We start from the raw sequence: 21,688 nt of genomic DNA on the forward strand, positions 1-21,688 counted from the left end.
TCTAATAAAAAAGAAAACCTTTGTATACATTGTTTGGACAGATAATTCATATAACATAAAACATTTTACAGTATACCATTCAGGGCTTTATCTTATTTTTGGTATTTGTTTTATTTGTGGGGGTGGGTTGGTAGAAATGCTGTATGCATGTGTGTTTATATGTGTACAGGTATAGACTCACACAGAGATGTGTGGAGGCCAGAAGTCAACATCAGATATGTTCCTCTATCACTCTCCACCTAATTTATTTATTTTAGACAGGGACACTAATTGAACCTGGAACTCCGTTTTGGCTAGAGTGGCTGGCAAGTGAGTCCTGGGATCTCCTGTCTCTGCATCCCAGAACTAGGGTAGTAGACATGTTGTCATGCCTGGCTCCTGTGTGGGTGTTAGGACCTGAACTCATAAGGACCTTACATCCTTAGAATTCCCCGACAAGCACCTTATCAACCAAGCCATCTCAGCACTATGCTTGTTTTTGAGACAAGGTCTAACTATCCACAGAGCTCAAGCCAGTCTGGACTACATAAAAAGTTCTAGTCCAGCATGGACTATGTATGAAGTGAAACTCTGTCTCAAAGAAAAAGAAGTTTTCAATTAAAAAAATTAAAATGGGCCAGGCAGTGGTGGCACACACCTTTAATCCCAGAACTCAGGAGGCAGAGGCAGGTGGATCTCTGTGAGTTCGAGGCCAGCCTGGTCTACAAAGGGAATTCAGGACATCCAGGACTGCACAGAGAAACCCTGTCTTGAAAATCCACTCCCCCCACAAAAAAAAATAATTTAAAATGGGAGTTTGTCTTACACATCTGGTTATTTTATATACATACATACTCCAAATATAGAGTATATTGTGTAGCACATATATATATTAAATTGTTTATACATAGATCAAGCACTCAACAGGTAACAGAATTTTTAAAAATGTTTATTGATTTTATGTGCATGTGTGTTTTGCATTTCTATGTGCATCTGTTTGTGCACCATGTGCATGTAGTGCCTGAGAAGAGCAGAAGAGGGTGTCAGATCCCTGGACCTGGAGTTACAGGAAGTTGTGAGCCACCATGAGGGTGCTGGGAACTGAACCTGGGTCCTCTGCAAGAGTAGTAAATGCTCTTTACCACTGAACCATCTCCTCAGCCAAGGTTGATAGAATTTTTAATAATAAGCATTTCCAAAGAAATAAGTCATATGCTGGGCATGTAACCCTATGACCCAAGAGGCAGGAGTTCAAGGCCAGTCTGTATTACATAGTAAGTTTGGGGCCAGCCTGGGGTGAAACCAGAGACTCCATCTCAAAAAACCTACCCAAAAGACTTGAGTCCTTCCATAACGGAATGGGATACCTTCAGATAGTCCATCACCAACCACCACTAGATAGTCACTCTTTCAGGGATATTATAAAAGGCTTCCTGCTGGGTTATAGAACAGTGGTAGGATCATGAGAATATGGGGTTGATCTCTGGCATCACATATAAACAAACAAACAAAAAAGATGTCTCTGCCTTGATGGGAAATAGATCACTTCTGAGGTCCTACAAACCGTGGAACATAAACTGACATGAAAACTTCCCTGGTCTATGACAAGGGTGATGAAGAAATGCATTATCTTTTTCCAGAAATGGTATGAATAACGTGTGACTGAAGCTAATGGTGCATGGGAGCATTCTGGACCATTTGGTCTGGATTGTTGGCTGATTCTGGGACTGAAATAAAGTCAATAAAAAGGAAGCTAGAGATGTAAGTGACTGGCAAAGCCCAGGCCGACCATGTGTGAAGCCCTGGGTCCTGTCCTAGCACTGAGAAAGAAAGCTAATGGTGCACCAGAGGAACAGTATCAGCAGAGCGGACAATGGAAACATCACTTCTCGAGTAGCTACACTAATGTCCCTGAGGATTTAGTTATTCCACATAGAAGCCTTCACAGACTAGCCAAAATAAAGTGGGATTTGAGTTCTTACTAGGAAGTAGAAGTTAGAAGAAGAACAGGAGCTAGAATGGTACAGTCCTGAAGAGTCCCAGCAGGGACCGGAGACAGGCTGGTAGGCCAGGAAGAAGCACAGGCTCCAATAGCCTCTGAAGTAACTTTTTGCCTTTTTGTATCATCTACATCTCACAAAAATATTTAATTAACTTACCGGAAATATTCATTAGCAGTATTTATTAGATATTTATATTTTGAATTCTCTATTTCCAACTATTCCCTTCATTAGCTTTTGCTGGGTCCAAAGACACGCCTGCCATCCATTGGACCTCTACTTGTCTTCAAAACTCATCAGGGCCTGGACTGTAAAGAGACAGACTGTGAGGCCAGCAGCTAAGGATGTGTGAACACATGTATGTTTGCCAAAGACCTTGCTTCCTGGGTTCCAGATTCCCACATAAATCTCAACTGATATTTGCTCTAGGATGCTTAAACCTACCTTTTCTTTACCATAAACAAGTTCATCAAGGTCTGAGCTCTGCAGCCTTGGAATAACTTTGAAAATAAAATACCATTTATTTCCTCCATTTGTGGTTCCTAGATTTTATATAGATACATAAGATCATACATGTATATATGACATGAAAGAAAGCTCAGATGTAACTGCTTAGGGAACAAAGAGAACTGGCAGAGACAGCAGGGTAGCTCAGCAGATAAAGACACTTGCTGCCCAGCCTGACTGTCCAAGTTCAGTTCTCAGAACCCATATAATGGAAGGATAGAAGTGCCTCTCAGAAGCTGTCCTCTGACCACTCACTGCATGCACACACTCCTCCACAATAAGTAAATAAATGCTAAAGGGGGGATGGGGTAGCAGGAAGGGGAAGAAAGGAAAGGTTAGAAATGCATGGGGAAAGCCGGGCAGTAGTGGTGCACGCCTTTAATCCCAGCACTCAGGAGGCAGAGGCAGGCGGATTCTCTGTGAGTTCAAGGCCAACCTCTACAGAGTGAGTTCCAGGATAGCCAGAGCTGTTACACAGAAAAACTCTGTCTCAAAAAACCAAAAGGAAAGGAAGGAAGCAAGGAAGCAAAAAAGGAATGTGGGATATGTTGAACATCTACTGTACACTTGTACGAAAGCTTCAAACATAATTTTTTAAAGATCTGGACTCTGAGCTGAGTGTGGTAAAGCAAATCTTTAATCCCAGTACTTGGAAAGAGGAGGCAGGAAGATTTCTGTAATTCCTGGTCAGTCTGGTCTACATAGTGAGTTTCAGACCAGTCACAGCTACATAGTGAAATGATGAAGGAGGAGGAGGAGGAGGAGGAGGAGGAGGAGGAGGAGGAGGAGGAGGAAAGGAAGGAAGGAAGGAAGGAAGGAAGGAAGGAAAGAAGGAAGGAAGGAAGGAAAGAAGAGGTGGATAAATAGATAACTTTGGGCTCTGTTTTGGACAGGTGAGGCAATGGATTGCTGGGATTTGAGGCCAGCCTGGGTTATATATAGCAACATAGTGAAGAACTACTGCCGGGCAGTGGTGGCGCACGCCTTTAGTCCCAGCACTCGGGAAGCAGAGCCAGGTGGATCTCTGTGAGTTTGAGGCCAGCCTGGTCTACAGAGCGAGATCCAGGACAGGCACCAAAACTACACAGAGAAACCTTGTCTCGAAAAAACAAACAAAAACCTACAAGTGAGACCCTGACTCACAAAACAAAAATTTAAAAAGTTCCTTTCTGCTTCTTCCTTCCTCCATCTTGTCTCTCTCTACCAGAATATGGCTAAGAATGACTGGGAAGAAAAGAACTAACCTCAGGTAACATTTTGATACAGACAGAAACAGTCTTTGATATCCTGCCCTGAACTCCATGGCACAGCATGGAGATCTAAGGACAACTTTCAGAAGTTGGCTCTTTCCTTCCAGTTATCAGGCTTGGTAACAAGTACCTGTACTCACTGAGCCATCTTGCTGACCCCTAAATGCTATACGTTCCCATGGCCTTTCTGCGTCACAATGCACACATGTATATTCACATACAAAACCTTGGCCTGATCTCAACAATACCAACTTAGTAATAGCCTCCTGAGACTCAAGCTTTCAGCTCTTGTAAGACATGAGCGCCCCCTGGTGGAGATGATTTCTAGCTCTTTTCTAAATTACTGTTTCAGAGTAGCAGGAGTAATTGAGGCTAAGGTGCTACTTTCATATACTTAAAACTTCTGGACCCCAGGACTGCCTTAAGTTCTCACCTGCAAATTCTTGCAACTTCTTGCGCTCCTCCAAGTTATACTGAAGCTTTTCCAGTAACTCAAAATACCGGAAAAGTGAATCTCTGGGCCAAACAACACGGTCGTCCTGATCCATATCCATTAACCCAGGCAGGTTCTCATGAACAAGAGTCTCCCAGTCCAAATTATCTGTAAGGAAGAATGCTTCTTAAAAACATGTCTAGGCCAGATGTGGTGGTACACACCTGCAATCCCAGAGCTTGGAAGGTTGAGACACTGGGCTTGCTAGTGTTACATAGTGAGTTCTAAGCTAGCTTGAGCTACAGTGTAAGTGTAAAAGGGAAGGGGGGAAAAGGAGAAAGGGGAGGAAGTGGTGACAACATGGATATCTTATGCATGCCGCCCTCCCGTTATCTGGAGAGTAAGGCAGGACAATTGAGGGTTTGAAGTCATCCTGGGCTGCAAAACAATGACTGTGGTTGAATTAAGCAAGATGAACCTGAATTCAAATGGAAGGACCCATTCTGCTTACCAACAAAATCAAAATCAACTACAGAGGAACCGTAGGAGGATAAAGAGTTGGAAGCGGGGGCTGGGTCGACTTTCGATTTTGACGATTCTTTTTGTCCTTTCTTAGCTTCAGCATCACTTTCCTCAGCATCACTTTTCTCAGCATCACTTTTATCCGCATCATTTCTCTCAGCATCACTTCTCTCGGCATCACTTCTCTCGGCATCACTTCTCTCAGCATCACTTCTCTCGGCATCACTTTTATCCGCATCACTTCTCTCGGCATCACTTTTCTCATCATCAGTGTTTTCAGCATCACTGGCTCCAGACCCTTTAGATGGCTCTAGTAAGTCTTCAGAGTGCTTTCCTTGACTCGTTTCTCTATATATAAAGAAATAAATTTTATTGCTTCAAATATACTTGCAAGATATAATAGTCCACTTATTATGCTAGTTCTGAGCCTAGCCATCCCTAAAGCTTTGATTTACAGCTTTAAGAGCCAAACTGTTCTCAGACTCTAGGCTTAGGTACTTTCTAGCTCAGCCATCCCCAATGTATCTTTCATAACTGATCTCTTCCTTCCCATACTAGTCCAACAGAAGATCCTGTTTTTAAATGTAAATCACTTCATGCCATTCCTCAGCTCTGCTTCCATTTGCTATAAATAAGATTTAAGAGCCTACAATAACCTCCTATCACCCTACAGAATCATGTTCCCATGCTGGGGTGGTTTGAATGAGCAATGCCTCCTGCTGTGGAATAATCCTTTTGTACACTGTGAAGATGTGTTGCTTTCATTGATAATAAAAAACTGATTGGTCAGGCTGGAGAGATGGCTCAGAGGTTAAGAGCACCGACTGCTCTTCCAGAGGTCCTGAGTTCAATTCCCAGCACCTACATGGTGGCTGACAACCATCTGTAATGAGATCTGGCGCCCTCTTCCGTATACATAATAAATAAATCTAAAAAAAAAAAACTGATTGGTCAATGGCCAGGCAGAAAGAGGTTAGGCGAGAGAGCCAAACTGAGGGAACTCTGGGAAGAAGGAAGTCAGAGTGGCCAGTCAGACACAGAGGAAGCAGGAGGTGAATATGCTGCACTGAAAGAAGGTACCACCATGTGGTAGAGCACAGATAAGAAATATGGGTCAATTTAAGTTGAAAGGGCTAGTTAGTAACAAGCCTAAGCTATCAGCTGAGCATTTATAATTAATAATGTCTCTGTGTGGTCATTTGGGGAACCCGTCAAAGAACTCTGCCTACAGTCTCCCACAGGTTCATGTATTTTAACACTTGGTACCTGGTTGGTGGTGCTATTTGGGAAGGTTGTGGAAACTTCAGAAAGTGGAGCTTTGCTGGAGAAATTATGCCACTAGGGACAGATTTTGAGAGTTCACAGCCTTGTCCCACTTCCAGATCACTCTCTCTGCTTCATGTTTGCAGTTAAAGCTGTGATTTCTCAGCTTCCTGCTCTGGCTACCCGCTGCCATGCCCCCTCTGTCATTATTCCACTCCCTCTGGAAACATGAGCCAAAATAAACTTTTCCTTTCAGTAAGTTACCTTGGTCATGGCGTTTTATCACAGCTGCAGAAAAGTAGCTAATACCCAATCCATTATTTCTCTGCCCTCACCTCCTGTCACTCTTTTTCTGCTCCTTTTACAATGGGCATTACTGTTTCTCAAACACAGTAGGTATGCTTCCAGTTTAAGATCTTTGCAGCAGCTCTTCTCTCTGCTACTAGCACTCTCACTATAGATATACTCATGGAAATTTCATCGCTTCAAGTCTTTGCTCACATTATTTCTTTCAGTGAGGATGTCCTAGTTATCCTGTTTAAAATTACAACCATCGCCAGACATGATTGGTAAAGGCATGTACTACTATGTCCAAGTCAAAATTTTAAAAAAATTTAAGAAAAAAAATCTCCACAAAAAACAAAATAATCAGCCAGGTGTGGTGGCACATATGTTTAATCCCAACACTCGGAGGCAGAGGCAGGAGGATTTCCAAGAGCTTGAGACCAGCCATCAAGTTCCAGGACAGCCAGGACTACACAAAGAGACCCTGTCTCAACAAAACAAACAAAACCCCACACGTTCACCTATTCTCTGCTGCCATGGCTTCTCTTGGTTTCCTAGAGGATCTTTGTTGCTAATTCAGAACCTCCTCAAATAACCCAGGACAGCCCATTTCAAGATCTTTAGATTAACCACATCTACAAAGACCCCTTTTCAAATAAAGTCACATTCACAGGTTTTAAAGAGTTAGGACATGGATAAATAATTTTTGGGGTACTGATGATTTCTACCATCTACTCCTTCTTATATTTCCATCCCAATTCACATACTTACTCCTAACCTGTCATCCATGTTGCTATTACTTTACCTTACTAATTCAGGGGACAGGTTTTGTCTCCTATAAAACAAAACAAAAAAATTAAAATTAGAAAAAAAGCTACAACTCAGAAGATGTCTAATAAACAATTCAGATCTATAAGGACAGAAAACTAAGTAATGAAGGGGATTAGAGAAACCCCATTGCTTATAAAGAAAAAGTAGAATGGGGACTTCTTACCTTTAGGCAAAAATGAGGTCATAGGGCCAAGGAAAAGAAACAGGAAATGAGTTGAGAAATAACACTGGGTTTAAACACACAGAAGCTAACCTCTGGATAATCTGTCGCTTGAATATGTCAGCTTTATACTGAACCTCCAGGTGGGTCATCTCCTCACTCAGCTCGTTTCTAATATTCTGAAAGTTAGTAACTGCCCCAAAGGGCCATTAGGAGTTGGAAAATGATAGTGACTAGACCAAGAAGAGTGCTTAAGTGGGGAGACACAAAGTGAAATAACGATTCCAATATCCAAACTTCCTTGCTACACTAGGTTCTCTCCCAATAGTCCACCAACCCCAAACGGCCAGTTTCTTCCCACCATCCCCCTTGCCTAGTTGCACCTTCCCCGGGCTTACCCATCATGGCTACTATGATATTTCGAAAGATAATGGAGCCAACCAACAACCAAAGGACCACATAGATGCTGCTAAATAGACGGCTGGCTTCCGGCACCTTCCAGACGTCCTGAAGTACTGCATACCAATGGTCCAAGGTGAAGAGGATGAACACTGTCACCAGGGAATTTGGTAGGTCCCTAAAAAAGCAGAGTGAGAATATACAGAAGCATAGATCCAAACCTTTCAGAAACTGGCTTTTGTTTTGAGTCTCACTATGCAGCCCAGGCTAGACTGGAACACTATGCAGACAAGGCTGGCTTTGAACTCACAGAGTTGAACTCCTGCCTCTGTGCCTGGCTTCATTCTTATTCTGAAAGCAACTTTAAGGGCATTTCTTTATAATATGCTCTGATTTTGGCTCCTTTTCTATCATATTCCATATTTTCTAGCTAACCATTCTTCAGTCTGAAATCACTTTTATTATGTTCCCCTTTATCGTGAATATCCTATAAATACCTCTCAATATTTTATTAGTCCTGGGGCTGCTGCTTTCTCAATAAATACATACTAACTAAATTCTTTTGTATGTGTTTTTTAAATTATCTATTTATTTCTTTGATGTGCATTGGTGTTTTGCCTGCATGTGTGTCTGTGTGAGGGTTGGCTCCACTGGAACTGGAGTCATAGGGAGCTGTTAGTTGCCATGTGGGTGCTGAGAATTGAACCTGGGTCTTCTGGTAGAGCAGCCAATGTTCTTAATCACTAATCCATCTCTCCAGCCTCTTGTTCTGTTTTGATTTTTTTTCAAGACAGGGTTTCTCTGTGTGCTGTCCTAGAACTCAATACATAGACCAGGCTGACCTCAAACTTACAGAGCTCCACCTGCCTCCACCACCCAAATGCTGGGATTAAAGCCATCCTGGCTCCAGACTAAATTCTTTTATTTTAAATTTTTTACATTATCTTATGTTGTGTGTGTGTGCATGCCACTGCCCAGATCTGGAGCTCAAAGGATGTCTTTTTTTTTTTTTTTTTTTTTTTTTTTGGTTTTTCGAGACAGGGTTTCTCTGTGTAGCTTTGCGCCTTTCCTGGGACTCACGTGGTAGCCCAGGCTGGCCTCGAACTCACAGAGATCCGCCTGGCTCTGCCTCCCGAGTGCTGGGATTAAAGGCGTGCGCCACCACCGCCCGGCCAAAGGATGTCTTTTAAGAGTTGGTTCTCTCCTTCTACCATGTAGGTTCCAGGATTGATCAGGTTATCCAGCTTGGTAGCAAGCATCCTTACCCAATGAGCCGTCTTGCGAGCCCTGACTGAACTCTTAAAAGACAAATCACCAACTAAAAACATTTTTCTAAGCTCATGATCTACAAGTCTACGAATTTCTTTATTTGTACTTGAGTATTTTTACCTGTATGTATGTGTGTGTACCACATGTATGCTTGGTGCCTGAGATTAGAAGAGGGGACAGATCCCCTAAACTATTACAGATGGTTATGAGCCACTATGTGGATGTGGATGCTGGGAATCAAACCCAGGTCTTCTGCAAGAGCAGTCAATGCTCTTAACTGCTGAACCATCTCTCTAGGTCCTCTTTTTTTATTTTTTATTCTGTGTATAGATGTTTTCCCTGCTTGTGTGTCTATGAACCACATGCATGCCAAAAGGGAGAGGCCAATCCCCTGGAACTGGAGTTAGAAATAATTGTGAATTGCTGTGTGGGCACTGGGAATTAAAATTGAGTCCCGTGGAAGAGCAACCAGTGCTCTTAACCACTGAATCATCTCTCTGACCCCTACTCCATATAAATTTTATATGTCATTTTTTTATATAATAGAAGAAATTTAACAAACATTCCTATCTAACGTTATATCTGTAATTGTTTCAGAACAATATCAACTGCTAGACAAATAAATGGATGGCAACCCCATATAATGAATGATAATACATACAAATAACATTTAAAATGTAAATGCATACAATTATAAATGAATTATTTGGAGATTAAGGACTAAAGCTACATCATAGAGCATTTGCATAGCATGTATAAGGCCCTGGGTTTGCTCTTTCCTGAAATCTTTTGTCCATAAAAACAAAGTATCTAAAATTTTCTTCTTCCCTATTTATTTCTTGTGTTGATTTTTAGCTTATTTTTTCTGTGACAAAGTCTCATTGTGTAGCCCTGGATGGTCTAGAACTCACTGCATCAACCAAGCTGGCCTGGAACTGGTAACCATCCTCCTGCCTCAGCTGTCAAGGGCTAAGAGTACAGGAATGAGCCACCTCACTCTGCTACAATTTTTTTTTTTTAACAGAAGTGTGTGTTGAGTCTAGAGCTGACAGCCAGGCATGGTGGCCAGCCTGATCAACATAGTAAGTTTCAGGACAGCCTGAGCTACATAGTGAGACCCTATTTCAAGAAAAAAAAAAAGAAAAAGAAAAAAGAAGAGCTGAAGCCAAGTGTGCTGGTGCATGCCTTTATTCCCAGCACTCAGCAAATAGGCAGGCAGGTGGATCTTCGTGAGTTCCAGGCCAGTCAGAGGTATAGTGAAACCTGTTCCACCTCCACCCCCACCCTGGGATTAAAGACCTGCCCCACAACATCCATGGAGACCCTGTCAAAAAATAAATAAATAAATAAATAAATAAATAAAGAGTTTAGAGGTGTGATCATGGTATATAGCTATCATCCCAGAACTTGGAAAGTGGAAGCAGGAGGATGATCAGGAGTTCAAGACCATCTTTTATTATATATTTAGGTCAAGGCCTTGCCTGTTTGGAATATTTAACTATGTAAAGATGTGTTGCGGGCTGGAGAGATGGCTCAGCCGTTAAAGGCTAGGCTCACAACCAAAAATATAAGATGTGTTCCATTTGTTTAACTATGCAAAGATGTGTTGCATTTGTTTAACTATGTAAAGATGTGTTGCTGTTTTACCTTGTCTGCCTAAGGCACCTGATTGATCTAATAAAAAACCAAATGACAATAGTGCTGTGGATATCGTTCTGCATAAATAAAACACTGATTGGCCAGTGGCCAGGCAGGAAGTATAGGCGGGACAAGGAGAGAGGAGAATGCTGGGAAGTGGAAGGCTGAGTGGGAGAGACACTGCCAGCCGCCGCCATGACAAGCAGCATGTAAAGATGCCAGTAAGCCACGAGCCATGTGGCAAGGTATAGATTTATAGAAATGGGTTAATTTAAGATATAAGAACAGTTAGCAAAAAGCCTGCCACGGCCATACAGTTTGTAAGCAATATAAGTCTCTGTGTTTACTTGGTTAGGTCTGAGCGGCTGTGGGACTGGCAGGTGACAGATATTTGTCCTGACTATGGGCCAGGCAGGAAAACTCTAGCTACAGACAATAGTGAGGAAGGAGGTATGGGCAGAACTTCCAGGCAGGAAGAGTAAGTCGGAGGAGGAATTTAGGCTTGGGGAAGAAAAAAGGAAGAAAGAAAAAGAGACACCAGGGTGATGCAGGGGCCAGACAGGCAGACACAGAGGAAGCAGGAAAGTAGGACATACAGAATGAAAGAAAGGTAAAAAGTCCTGAGGCAAAATGTAGATGAACAGAAACAGTTTAAATTAAGTTAAAAGAGCTAGTGGGACAAGCCTAAGCTAAGGCCAAGCATTCATAATTAATAATAAGTCTCCATGTCTTTATTTGGGAGCTGGTTGGCAGCCCAAAGAAAATTCCAATTCCACTTGCCTGAAAAACAAAACAAATAAAACAATCTAAGAAAGGATCTAATTATAGCAATCCCAATATTTGGGAGGCTGAGGCAGGAGATCTGCCAAGGCCAACCTGGGTTATAAAGGAGAATGTTGTCTCAAAATAAAACAGAACAAAACCGCCTTTGAGATGTTGCTAAATTAGATTCCAGCTGGATGTATTAGTACACACCTACAGAAATCTCTGCTGTGGGATTCTTTGTTTACTCTGGGAATATGTTTTATTACCATTGGTTAATAAAGATGCTGCTTTGGCCTATAGCAAGGCAGGATATAATCAGGCGGGAAATCCAAACAGAGATACAGGGAGAAGAGGGCTGAGTTGGGGAGATACCAGCGAGTCGCCCAAGAAGCTAGATGTGAAAGTACCAGTAAGCCACTGGCCACATGTGATGCATAGATTAATAGAAACGGGTTAATTTGCCAGGTGGTGGTGTCTCAGGCCTTTAATCCCAGCACTTGGGAGGCAGAGGCAGGTGGATCTCTGTGAGTTTGAGGCCATCCTGGACAAGTTCCAAAGCTACACGGAGAAACCCTGTCTCAAAAAACCAGAAACAAACAAACAAACAAAACAAAACAGTATAGGCTATTGCTGCTGTCCTTGGTTGCCTCTCAGAGGTAGAGGGTTTTATTGATGAAGACATGATACACTTTGGACACAAGACTCAGAAGATTTGAGCTGGATCTAATTTGAAAGCCTTCATCCTGCAGTCTAGCTTTCATAATACCAGAAGGTGCTATGCAGTCTTCCAAGGAAGAAAAGCAATTCGTAGTCTTATCCAGCTGTGATGCCCATGAACCACAACAATGACCAGCATGGTGAGATGTCCCCAAAGGTATGGTAGTGGCACTCAGATCTGGAAGTAACCAATAGCTGTCTAACTGGCCTTAAGGCCTGCTCAACAGGAGGCAAATCATGTCTGGTATTAGAATCCTAGTCAACTACACTAGGCTGGTGAGATCATGGATCTTAAGAGGAAAACCTATAACCACTTTACTAGACCAGCCTAATTCCTAATTCCTAACTGCATTTTAAAAATTATCCTTGGGCTGGAGAGATGGCTCAATGGTTAAGAACACTGGCTGCTCTTCCAGAGTACCTGGGTTCACTTCCCAGCACCCACATGGCAGCTCACAACTGTCTGTAACTCCAGTTCCAGGGGATCTGACACCTTCATACCGATGCACATAAAATAGTTATAAAAAAATAATAAATAAAATAAAACGTATCCTTGTACTCACAGGTAAGTGTATCTCTTACCCTGCATCAAAGAAGCTTCTCTTTGCAGCAGACAGAGACCATTATAGAAAACCAATAAAGCATAGATCAATTGATCATGGGGAGCCCAGCCCCAGTGGATATATCTACCACACAGCTCCTGCACTTAAAGAACATTGCAGAAGAGGGGCAGGGAATTTTAAGAGACAGAGAACCACAGAGTCTGCTTTGAGAGTGCATCTACTAGAAATGACAGGGAAGCTACAGCCAGAATATCTCAGGATATGGCTGTCAGGGCAAGACCTGAACCAATAGATATGCTAATGTGGAAGGTGGAAATCTCGGAGGTCCCACTTGTAGACAAGTAACTAAGGGCAACTGATTGATGACTGCGGAGAGAGGGGGGATTACCCTCACGTGGATGATCACCCAATCAGTTTATCCAGTACAAAGTGATCAGCCCTGAAATCATATACACACAGGGAACACTAAACAGATGCAGCAAGTTGTATTTACATATTTGTGCCACATATATACCCATAATAATAGTAATAAAAGAGGCTGTCGAGTTAAGAGTGAGTGGAGGGGCAAGAGAGGGTTGGGAAGAGGGAACATGGGAGAGGTTAGTGAGAGGAAGGGAAAGGGGAAATGACACAATTACATTTTCATTAAACTTTTCAAAAAACTTAAAAAAACAAACCAACCTGGTTGTCCTAGGCCCCACATCAGAGCTGGCTCTACTTCCTACCCCTGTTTTTCCTTTCTTCTCTTTGTATTCTATCCCACTCTCTTACAGTAGACTAGTTTTTCGTGTTGCTGTGCTTTGGGTGAGAATCTCAGTATCACGCAAACCTCTCCCCTCGTGAAGGTTGCCCTCAGCCATGCTTACGAGAAGAACATGTTGTACTCAAGGTCCTCGATAGTTGAACGGGAATAGTCTTGGAAGAAGTAGACACCAGTTACAGCAAAGATGTAGAAGAAGATAAGCAGCAGCATCAAGAGGAACGTCATGCTCTAGAGGCCGGGATTCAAGTCAGGGGTGGGTGAGGCAAGGTTGATCCCACCAGCTGCCCAGGCAAGCCCACACAGCCGCCTCCCACCAAATCCATAAATCTAAACCACAGCAGTTCACTTTTTTTAAGTTCTATACACCAACTTGTTTAAATATTTTTAAAAATGGGATAAAGTTAGTGCTTACCTCTTGAGTTGTTCCAGAACATAAAGATAATCCACATAAACTGTTTAAAACAGTGGCTGGTACTTAGTGCTCAGTAACTGGTACTGGTTATTTTAGGGGTTGATGCTCCTAATGACATACAAATGTTCTCATACAAGAACATTTCACACAACCTTTCATGACTTTTTTGGACCATATTAAATACTAAACCCGTGTCTTTCTACCTTGTCCCCCATCCCACTTTAGGTTAACCAGTGTAAGTCACCTTCAGGGCCCTGGCCAGAGCCAATATAATAACTTTAATTTGAGGGAATCGTGCAAACAGTTTGAGAGACCTCAGCACCCGGGAGATCCTCAGCAGCTGAAGCCACACAGACGTCCTTGAGACTCCTATCAACACCACAAACTCAGGAAGCAGAGACTGCGGGAGACAGAGGCAATAAGGAAGGCTACCCAAAGAACCCAGGCAGTCGCCCCTCTTCATGCCATCTTCTTTATAGTTTTCTGGGTGTTATCTTTGAACAGCATTCTCTGGGGACTGTTTGCTATTTAGTCTTTTTATATTAATATATTTAAGCTCTGTACTTCAACTTATTTAGATATTTAAAAAATGGGATTAAATTAGTGCTTATCCCTTGATTTGTTACAGAACATAAAGAAGATAATCCACACAAAATAATTAAAACCGTAGCTGGAACTTAGTGCTCAGTAACTAGCAGATGTCATCTTAGGGGCTGATACTCCTAATGACAATTTCTGCAATTACTTTTTAGTTTTAAGACAAAAAAATCAAAGCAGCAATTTGATAAATTTCTATATATTCCTTCCTGGAGGTTTTAATTAATTTAATTTACCAAGGCATATTGCTGGTCCCATTAACTAATCCTAAGGCTATTTCTCCTTACCAACATGGTAACAGCAAAGTCAAAGACATTCCAGGCATTATTCCAGAAGAGAGTAAAACTGGACATCCACATTAGAAGGATCTCTACAATGAAGCTAAGTAAAATAAACCAATCTGCAACCTCCAAAGCCAGCTTCAATGGCCACAGTTTAGTATTTGTGGATTCCATCAATTCTGTAAGGTAGAGCAAGGGAGAAATAAAAGTTAAGTGAGAAGCTGAGTAATGAAGGATTATCACTTATAAACCAGAGCTGTAACCACTACTAGTCCATTTCTCTTGAATGTCTTAGATTTTTTTAATGTATATGAATATTTTGCCTGCGTGTGTGTGTGTGTGTGTGTGTGTGTGTGTGTGTGTGTGTGTGTACCACATGTGTGCCTGCTGCTTGAAGTCAGAAGAGGGTGCCAGATCCCCTGGAACTGGAGTTACAGACTGTTGTAAGCCACTGTACTGATGTTAGAATCAAACCTGTAGAATCAAATCTTGCTTCAACCTATGTAATACAGGGTAGGATTACCCATAAAACAATAGCTATACTTTACCTCTTGTTACTAGTATAAGTAACAGTTGCAAGTCACTTACAACCCACTCCACAGTCATACAACCCTACAGAATTCCTCTCTGTACTACACCCCCACAATATGCTATACAGCTAAGCTTGTCCTAAAAGTTATAGGAAAGCAATCAGTCTTGTAAACAGAGTGAAAACAGAAATGGGAGATTAAATCTTTTTAAAAAATTAAACTTCTGAATAATTTCAAAGATGCCTTTTACAATTGATGTGTCCTAGGATGACTTTTATTTCTTAGTGGTAAATAAGTAGTGTAATTCACCAATGATGGGAGCTTAAATTCAAAACAATAGCTCTGGGCCAGCAAGCAGGCGGCTCGGGGAGTGAAGTGCTGACTGGGAAGCCTAACAACCCGAGTCTGATCCCCAGGAAAGAGAGAGCTGACTTCTGCAAATTGTTCTCTGACCTCCACATGTGAGCCATGACACCTGTACCTACACACACACACACACACACACACACACACACACACACACACACACACACACAAGTAATTAAACAAACAAACACACAATAAAGTCTGGCCCCCAGAAGCAGGGGATTATAGTAGTAGAAGGTGCTGAGGACCACACTGAAGTCTGGAAAATAGAATGCAATAATGTTTATTCAGTTCTGCCTTCACAGACAGAATTCCATAAAGACAATGACATAATCTGGAGGTGGAGAGACAGTTTACACCTTAAGAATACACAACTGTCTAGAGCTCCAGCTCTAGGGAATCCTACACCTTCTTCTGGCCTCTGTTGGCACTTACACACACACACACACACACACACACACACACACACACACACACACACAGAGCAGAGAGAGAGAGAGAGAAATCTTTTTTTAAAAACTTTTTTTTGGTTTTTCAAGACAGCCATAGCTGTCCTGGAACTCTCTCTGTAGACCAGGGTGGCCTCAAAGTCACAGAGATCCACCTGCCTCTGCTCCCAAGTGCTGGGCATGTGCCACCACTGCCTGGCTTTAAAAAAAAACAGTAAAATGGCTGGGTGGTGGTGGTGCACGCCTTTAATCCCAGCACTCAGGAGGCAGAGGCAGGCTGAAGAAAAATCTGAAGAGCAAACAGAGAAATTGCTTACGTGAGACAGAACATTCAGGGGAGACCACTGCCAATGCTGCATCAGCTAATGAAAAGGTGTACTGTCTGGAGATGAAATATAACCATTCTTTCATTCTACTACTTGGGAGACTGAGGGAGGAGGATCAAAAGTTCACAGGCAGCTCAGATTATACAGTGAACTAAGGCCAGCCAAGACTCTTTAGTGAGACCCTGGAACAAAATAAGCCTGGTGTTATAATGTACTCCTTTAAAGGCAGTCCTCTGGGGGGCGCGGCCTAGTTTACATTAAAAACAAACAAACTCGCCGGGCAGTGGTGGCGCACGCCTTTAATCCCAGCACTCGGGAGGCAGAGCCAGGCGGATCTCTGTGAGTTCGAGGCCAGCCTGGTCTACAGAGTGAGATCCAGGAAAGGCGCAAAGCTACACAGAGAAAACCTGTCTCGAAAAACCAAAAACAAAAAAAACAAACAAACAAAAAAAACAAACTCAAGTTTAGTGTTGAACACCTTAATCCAGGTAGCACTTGGGAGGCTGAAGCAGAAGAACTCAAACTGAGGACAACTGCGGCTACATAGGAAGTTCTGGGCTAGCCTGGGCTAGATAGTGAGCCCCATCTCTACACACTAACAAGTTTCAGCAGTTAAGAGCACTTACTGCTCTTGCGGAGTACCTGGGTTTAGATGCCAGCACCAACAAGCTAACCAACTAAGAATTCAGCCTGCCTTAGCAAGGCAAAAGAACCTTAGTGGAAACAGAGCTAAGAACCCCAATACAGTCAATCCAGGAGACTTAGCCGCCGCCGTAGTTAATTCACGGTGGACGTTCTTCCTCCAGAGTAGAAGGCAGGTATTGAATCAGATAGGCCAGGCAAAGTATACAACTGCATTAGACAAGGCAGTTTTGATACAGGCAGTCATCTGTTGCTACTCCCTAGTACGGCACAACAGCAACATCAGTCACTTCATAGAACACCAGGTAAGTTCACCCTGGTGGGAAGGAAGATCCAGCATGATGGAGCAGAATAGCACACTGTCATTTGTATATATGTTTCACCAAGGTCAATTGCTGGTGTTGGGGGAAAAAAAATCACAACTTGTGATTCACGAGTTCAAATAGTGCTTACCATTGAAATAAGCATGTTTTGCTTTTATTTTCTTGTGTTTGAAGTACTGGGGGCCAGTCTCAGGGGTTTTCACATGCTAGGCAAGCACTCCACCCTTGGGCTAAACTACAAGCCCTAAGCATTTGGTTTTAAACAAGTAAGATTACAAGGCCTGGAGAGATGCCCAGCAGTAAGAACACTGGCAGAGTGCCCCGGATTCTATCCCCAGCAACCATTCCGAGGACAACCATCTGTAACTTCAGGTCTAGGGGAACCCAGCGCCCTCTTCTGGCATCCATGGGCACTGAAGGCACAAGTATACATACAAAATAAAATAAATATATAAAAACAGATTGTCACAAAACAATTTATTTGACCAAGTTACATAATATGAAAATAAGACTGGCAAAATCCTCAAAAATTAAGAAATACCATATAAAATCAAAATAATAAATACTTATGGGGACTTTTGTTGTTGTTGTTTTCTTTTTTTTTTTTTTTGAGACAGGGTTTCTCTCTGTTGCCTTGGCTGTCCTGGAACTCACTTTGTAGACCAGACTGGCCTCAAATTCACAGAGACCCGCCTGCCTCTGCTTCCCAAGTGCTGGGATTAAAGGCGTGCGCCACCACCATCAAACATTTCTATTGTCTTTTCATTCTAAGCAGTTTTTATGAATTTTTTTTAGATAGTTTTACTACACAGGTGAGGCTGGCCTTAACTCATAACCCTGCCTCAACTTCCAAAGTGCTGGACTAAAGGCATCCATCACCACTCCTGACCTGAGCAGTCCGCCTGAGTTAATAATGAAAGGAGATGTCCTTCCATTTTTAATACATTTCATATAATATAAAAATGGTTTTTCAGCGGGCTGGAGAAATGGCTCAGAGGTTAAAAGCATTGACTGCTCTTCCAGAGGTCCTGAGTTCAAGTCCAAGCAACCACATGGTGGCTCACAATCATCTGTAATGAGATCTGGTGCCCTCTTCTAGCCTGTAGGCAGAACACTGCATACATAATAAATATATAAAAAAAAATTTAGCGGGGCGGTGGTGGCGCACACCTTTAATCCCAGCACTCGGGAGGCAGAGGCAGGCGGATCTTTGTGAGTTCGAGGCCAGCCTGGTCTACAGTGCGAGATCCAGGAAAGGCGCAAAGCTACACGGAGAAACCCTGTCTCAAAAAACCAAAAAAAAAAGGTTTTTCAGAGTCCATTTTCTCTTAGCTAAGCATAATGGTGCACATCTGTAATCTCAGATGGAAAGTACAAGTAGGAGGTGAGGGTCAAGGTCATCCTTACCACATATGAAATTTGAGGCTAGTGTAGATTATGTGAGACTCAGTCTCAGAAAATGAATGAATAAATAAATCTGTCCCCATCACAATAAGATGATATCTGAAAATATAAAATGATCAGGGTGGAAGAAAAGTATCTCCCACACACTACCTTTTTCATTCAGCACCGGTTCTCACCTATTTCGACCATCAGTACAATTGTATTCAGAAAGATGAGGGAGATGATGAATTTCGAGAAGATGGGACCTGTTTTCTTTTAAGGAAACACACAGATGGAGTACTTTCTCATTTATGCAGCTGAAATAGTAAGGTCAACAGTGTCAGATATGAGAATTTGAAGAAAATAGTTTGAGAGAGGGAAAATCAGTCAGTAACGGATGAGGGAGAGCCACAGCAAGAGCAAGTAACACAAAAGGATACTCTCAAGAACCCATCCAGCCCACAGGGACAGAGGTGGCCTCTGGCTGCACCTCACACGGAGCCTGCTCAGCATTCGCTGGGAGTGTGTGATGTGCCCCATGTGCTGGGGCTTTATGGAGAAGCGCACGAGCTGGTGTTGGTCTCCTGACATGAGTTTCTTCTGCCGAGAAGGATCTGGAAGAAAAATGGAAAAGGTACCTGGGTGTGCCTGTCATTCAGCTTGAGTCCACCAGGACTGGGCAACACGTAAGACTGCCTTCTCTCCCCAGCCTCCCCCCCTCCCAAACAGAGAGTAGACAGACAGACAGACTGGGGGACGGTGGACAGCAGGTAGAGTAGGGGATAGGGATACTGGTGAAACAATGGACTGTCTACATGCAGTAGCAGCTCTGCCTTGTAAGCTGTTTCTTCAGAGTGACTAAGAATTCTGTTAGTGTGAAGTTAAAATGTATAGTTCATGCCTCGCATTGACTGTGCTCATGAAAGCAGCAGGTACAAACCTCAAGTCCCAGCTGGCTTAGAACAGGCTGTGTAGACCGGGCTCTCTCCAACTCAGAGATCCACTGGCCTGTTTGCCTTCTAAGCGCTGGGATTTAAAGCATGTGCCACCATAACCAGCGCAGAAACCTCCAAGTTTTAAATACCTTTGGCGGAAACTTTGCAAAGTCAGGGTTACCTAGCTAGGACTCAGAGGAAGAGACAGAGGTCTAAAGCCCTGAACTTATCAAGTTTAGTGTGGCTTCTCGTCCCTAAATTGTCCTTTTATTTGTACTTTAAAAAAAAAAAACTCTGTGTGTGTGTGTGTGTGTGTGTGTGTGTGTGTGTACAACCGCAGGAGTAGATTGTTTTCTTATATCATGTGGGGCCTGGGTATGGAACTCAGGTTTTCAGACATGGCAGCAAGTATGTTTTACTCCCTGAGCCATCTCACTGGTCCCATTATTTGATATAGAGTCTCATACAACCCATATTGTCCTTTATAACTATATAACCAAGAATGACCTTGAACTCCTGGTGCCTCTTCCAGGTAGGTCCCGAGAGTCAAACTCAGGTTATCAGTATTGGCAGCACGCACCTTCACTCGCTAAGCCATCTTGCCAGCCCTATTTTGTTATTGTGGTTGTGGTTGTTTTGAACCAGGATCTTGCTATGTAGCCTAGGCTAGTCTCAAACTTGTGATCTCCCTAACTCAGTCATATACTACCATTCCTGGCTCCACCCTTCAATACGTCTCTACTTTCTATCTTTTGAGGATGTGGGCAGGAATATTACATTTAGTGTGACCGAACAGGCTGCTAACCAAGTATCTCCCGGACCGTGTGCCTCGGCACGGCTTGGCTCAAGCCTTGCAAATGCTCTATGAGAGAGAAAGTGTCGATCAGCCGTGAACGAATGGCATCAGCTCTGGGTAGCTGTACGTGTCCTCGGTCCTGTGCCATGTCTGTTAGGAAAATAGAACCAAGGGTCATCTCATTCTCAAGAGTTTCATTAAGATTAGAGTCCCCCCCCCCTTCTTTGCCTTTCAGAGATCAAAGGAGCCCATACGAAGAAACCACGAGCAGTAAAGTACAAACGCACTGAAAGACTCAAAATTTTTTTGTTCTTTGGTTTTGTTTTTTTTGTTTGTTTATGCAAAAGATAGAGGAATCATAGAAGATATTTCCAGTCAACTAAATATCCAGGTATTTTCACTTTCTGACAGCATTTGTAATTAAATATTTCTTTTTAAAAATTCAGCTTTAAAAGGCTGGCAGTGGGGACGCATACTTCTAATCTCAAATGGCTGGTAGATCTCTGTTGAGTTCGAGGCCAGTCTGGTCTACATAGCTAGTTCCAGGCCAGCCAGCGCCACACAGTGAGACCTTGTCAAAAAAAAAAAGTAAAAGCTGAGCCTGAGCCTGGTGGTGCAGACCAGTCCCTGATACTTGGGGGGGCTGAGGCCAGAGGACGGGGAAGTTCTAGGTCTACCAGGCTTAGAGAACAGTATTCTAGAATGAACTCGAGGCCAAGCTGGGAGACTTAGTGCGATCATGTCTCTTTTAAAAAGTCAAAAAAGGACTGGGACCAGCGATATAATTCGGCGATGGATCACTTGCCCAGCCTTGTACAAGGTTCCTGGTTCAATCCTCAAATACCCACCCTCTCCAAAGGAACAAAACACAGCCATCAGTGAAAACGTCGCAGGCAAGGGGGCAGAAGGCCTAAGTCTGGACAAAGAATACAGACCTCACGTGAACCTGACCAAGCAGGATACGAGGTAGGGCAGCGGCAGGATGTAGGGCTACTACGCCCTATAGTTGGACAAGTCAACAGCCTGACATTTGGAAAACGTGTCGTCTGGTGCCCAAGTGTGCGAGCGCCCCAACGCCCCGGAGGGAGGGAGGGAAGGAGGGAGGGAGGGAGGCAGCGAGGGAGGGAGGGAGGCAGCGAGGGAGGGAAGCAGCTCAAGCTCCCCTCGGGACCGCTTCCGGGCCTCCCTTCAGCCCCAGCGCACTTCCGCCCACTCAGCCCTGACTTCACCCCTCCGCCTCCCGCGCCGGCGCCCTGAGCTCCACTCCCCCCTCCGCAGGCCGAGCTCAGGGCCGCTCCGGCAGC

The 21,688-nt window shown here is 43.2% G+C and overlaps 1 protein-coding gene across 1 annotated transcript; it reads right to left on the reverse strand.

Annotated features, from left to right (window-relative positions):
* Nucleotides 1-51: 51 nt before the first annotated feature.
* Catsper2 (cation channel sperm associated 2) lies at nucleotides 52-21,602 on the reverse strand. The gene is made up of 13 exons (XM_052723226.1): nucleotides 21,320-21,602; nucleotides 20,394-20,534; nucleotides 19,094-19,267; nucleotides 18,851-18,919; nucleotides 14,641-14,813; nucleotides 14,001-14,156; nucleotides 13,448-13,572; nucleotides 7,629-7,807; nucleotides 7,324-7,423; nucleotides 7,045-7,074; nucleotides 4,681-5,039; nucleotides 4,170-4,337; nucleotides 52-2,287 (listed from the first exon to the last, which is right to left on the reverse strand). Exons 2-13 carry the CDS (start codon nucleotides 20,530-20,532, stop codon nucleotides 2,256-2,258), a joined length of 1,704 nt encoding a protein of 567 aa, XP_052579186.1. The 5' UTR covers nucleotides 20,533-20,534; nucleotides 21,320-21,602; the 3' UTR covers nucleotides 52-2,255.
* Between the last annotated feature and the right edge of the window lie 86 nt (nucleotides 21,603-21,688).

The sequence above is a fragment of the Peromyscus californicus genome, unplaced genomic scaffold (assembly GCF_007827085.1).
Source record: "Peromyscus californicus insignis strain IS unplaced genomic scaffold, ASM782708v3 Scaffold_7__1_contigs__length_154581171, whole genome shotgun sequence".
Taxonomy (NCBI): domain Eukaryota; kingdom Metazoa; phylum Chordata; class Mammalia; order Rodentia; family Cricetidae; genus Peromyscus; species Peromyscus californicus.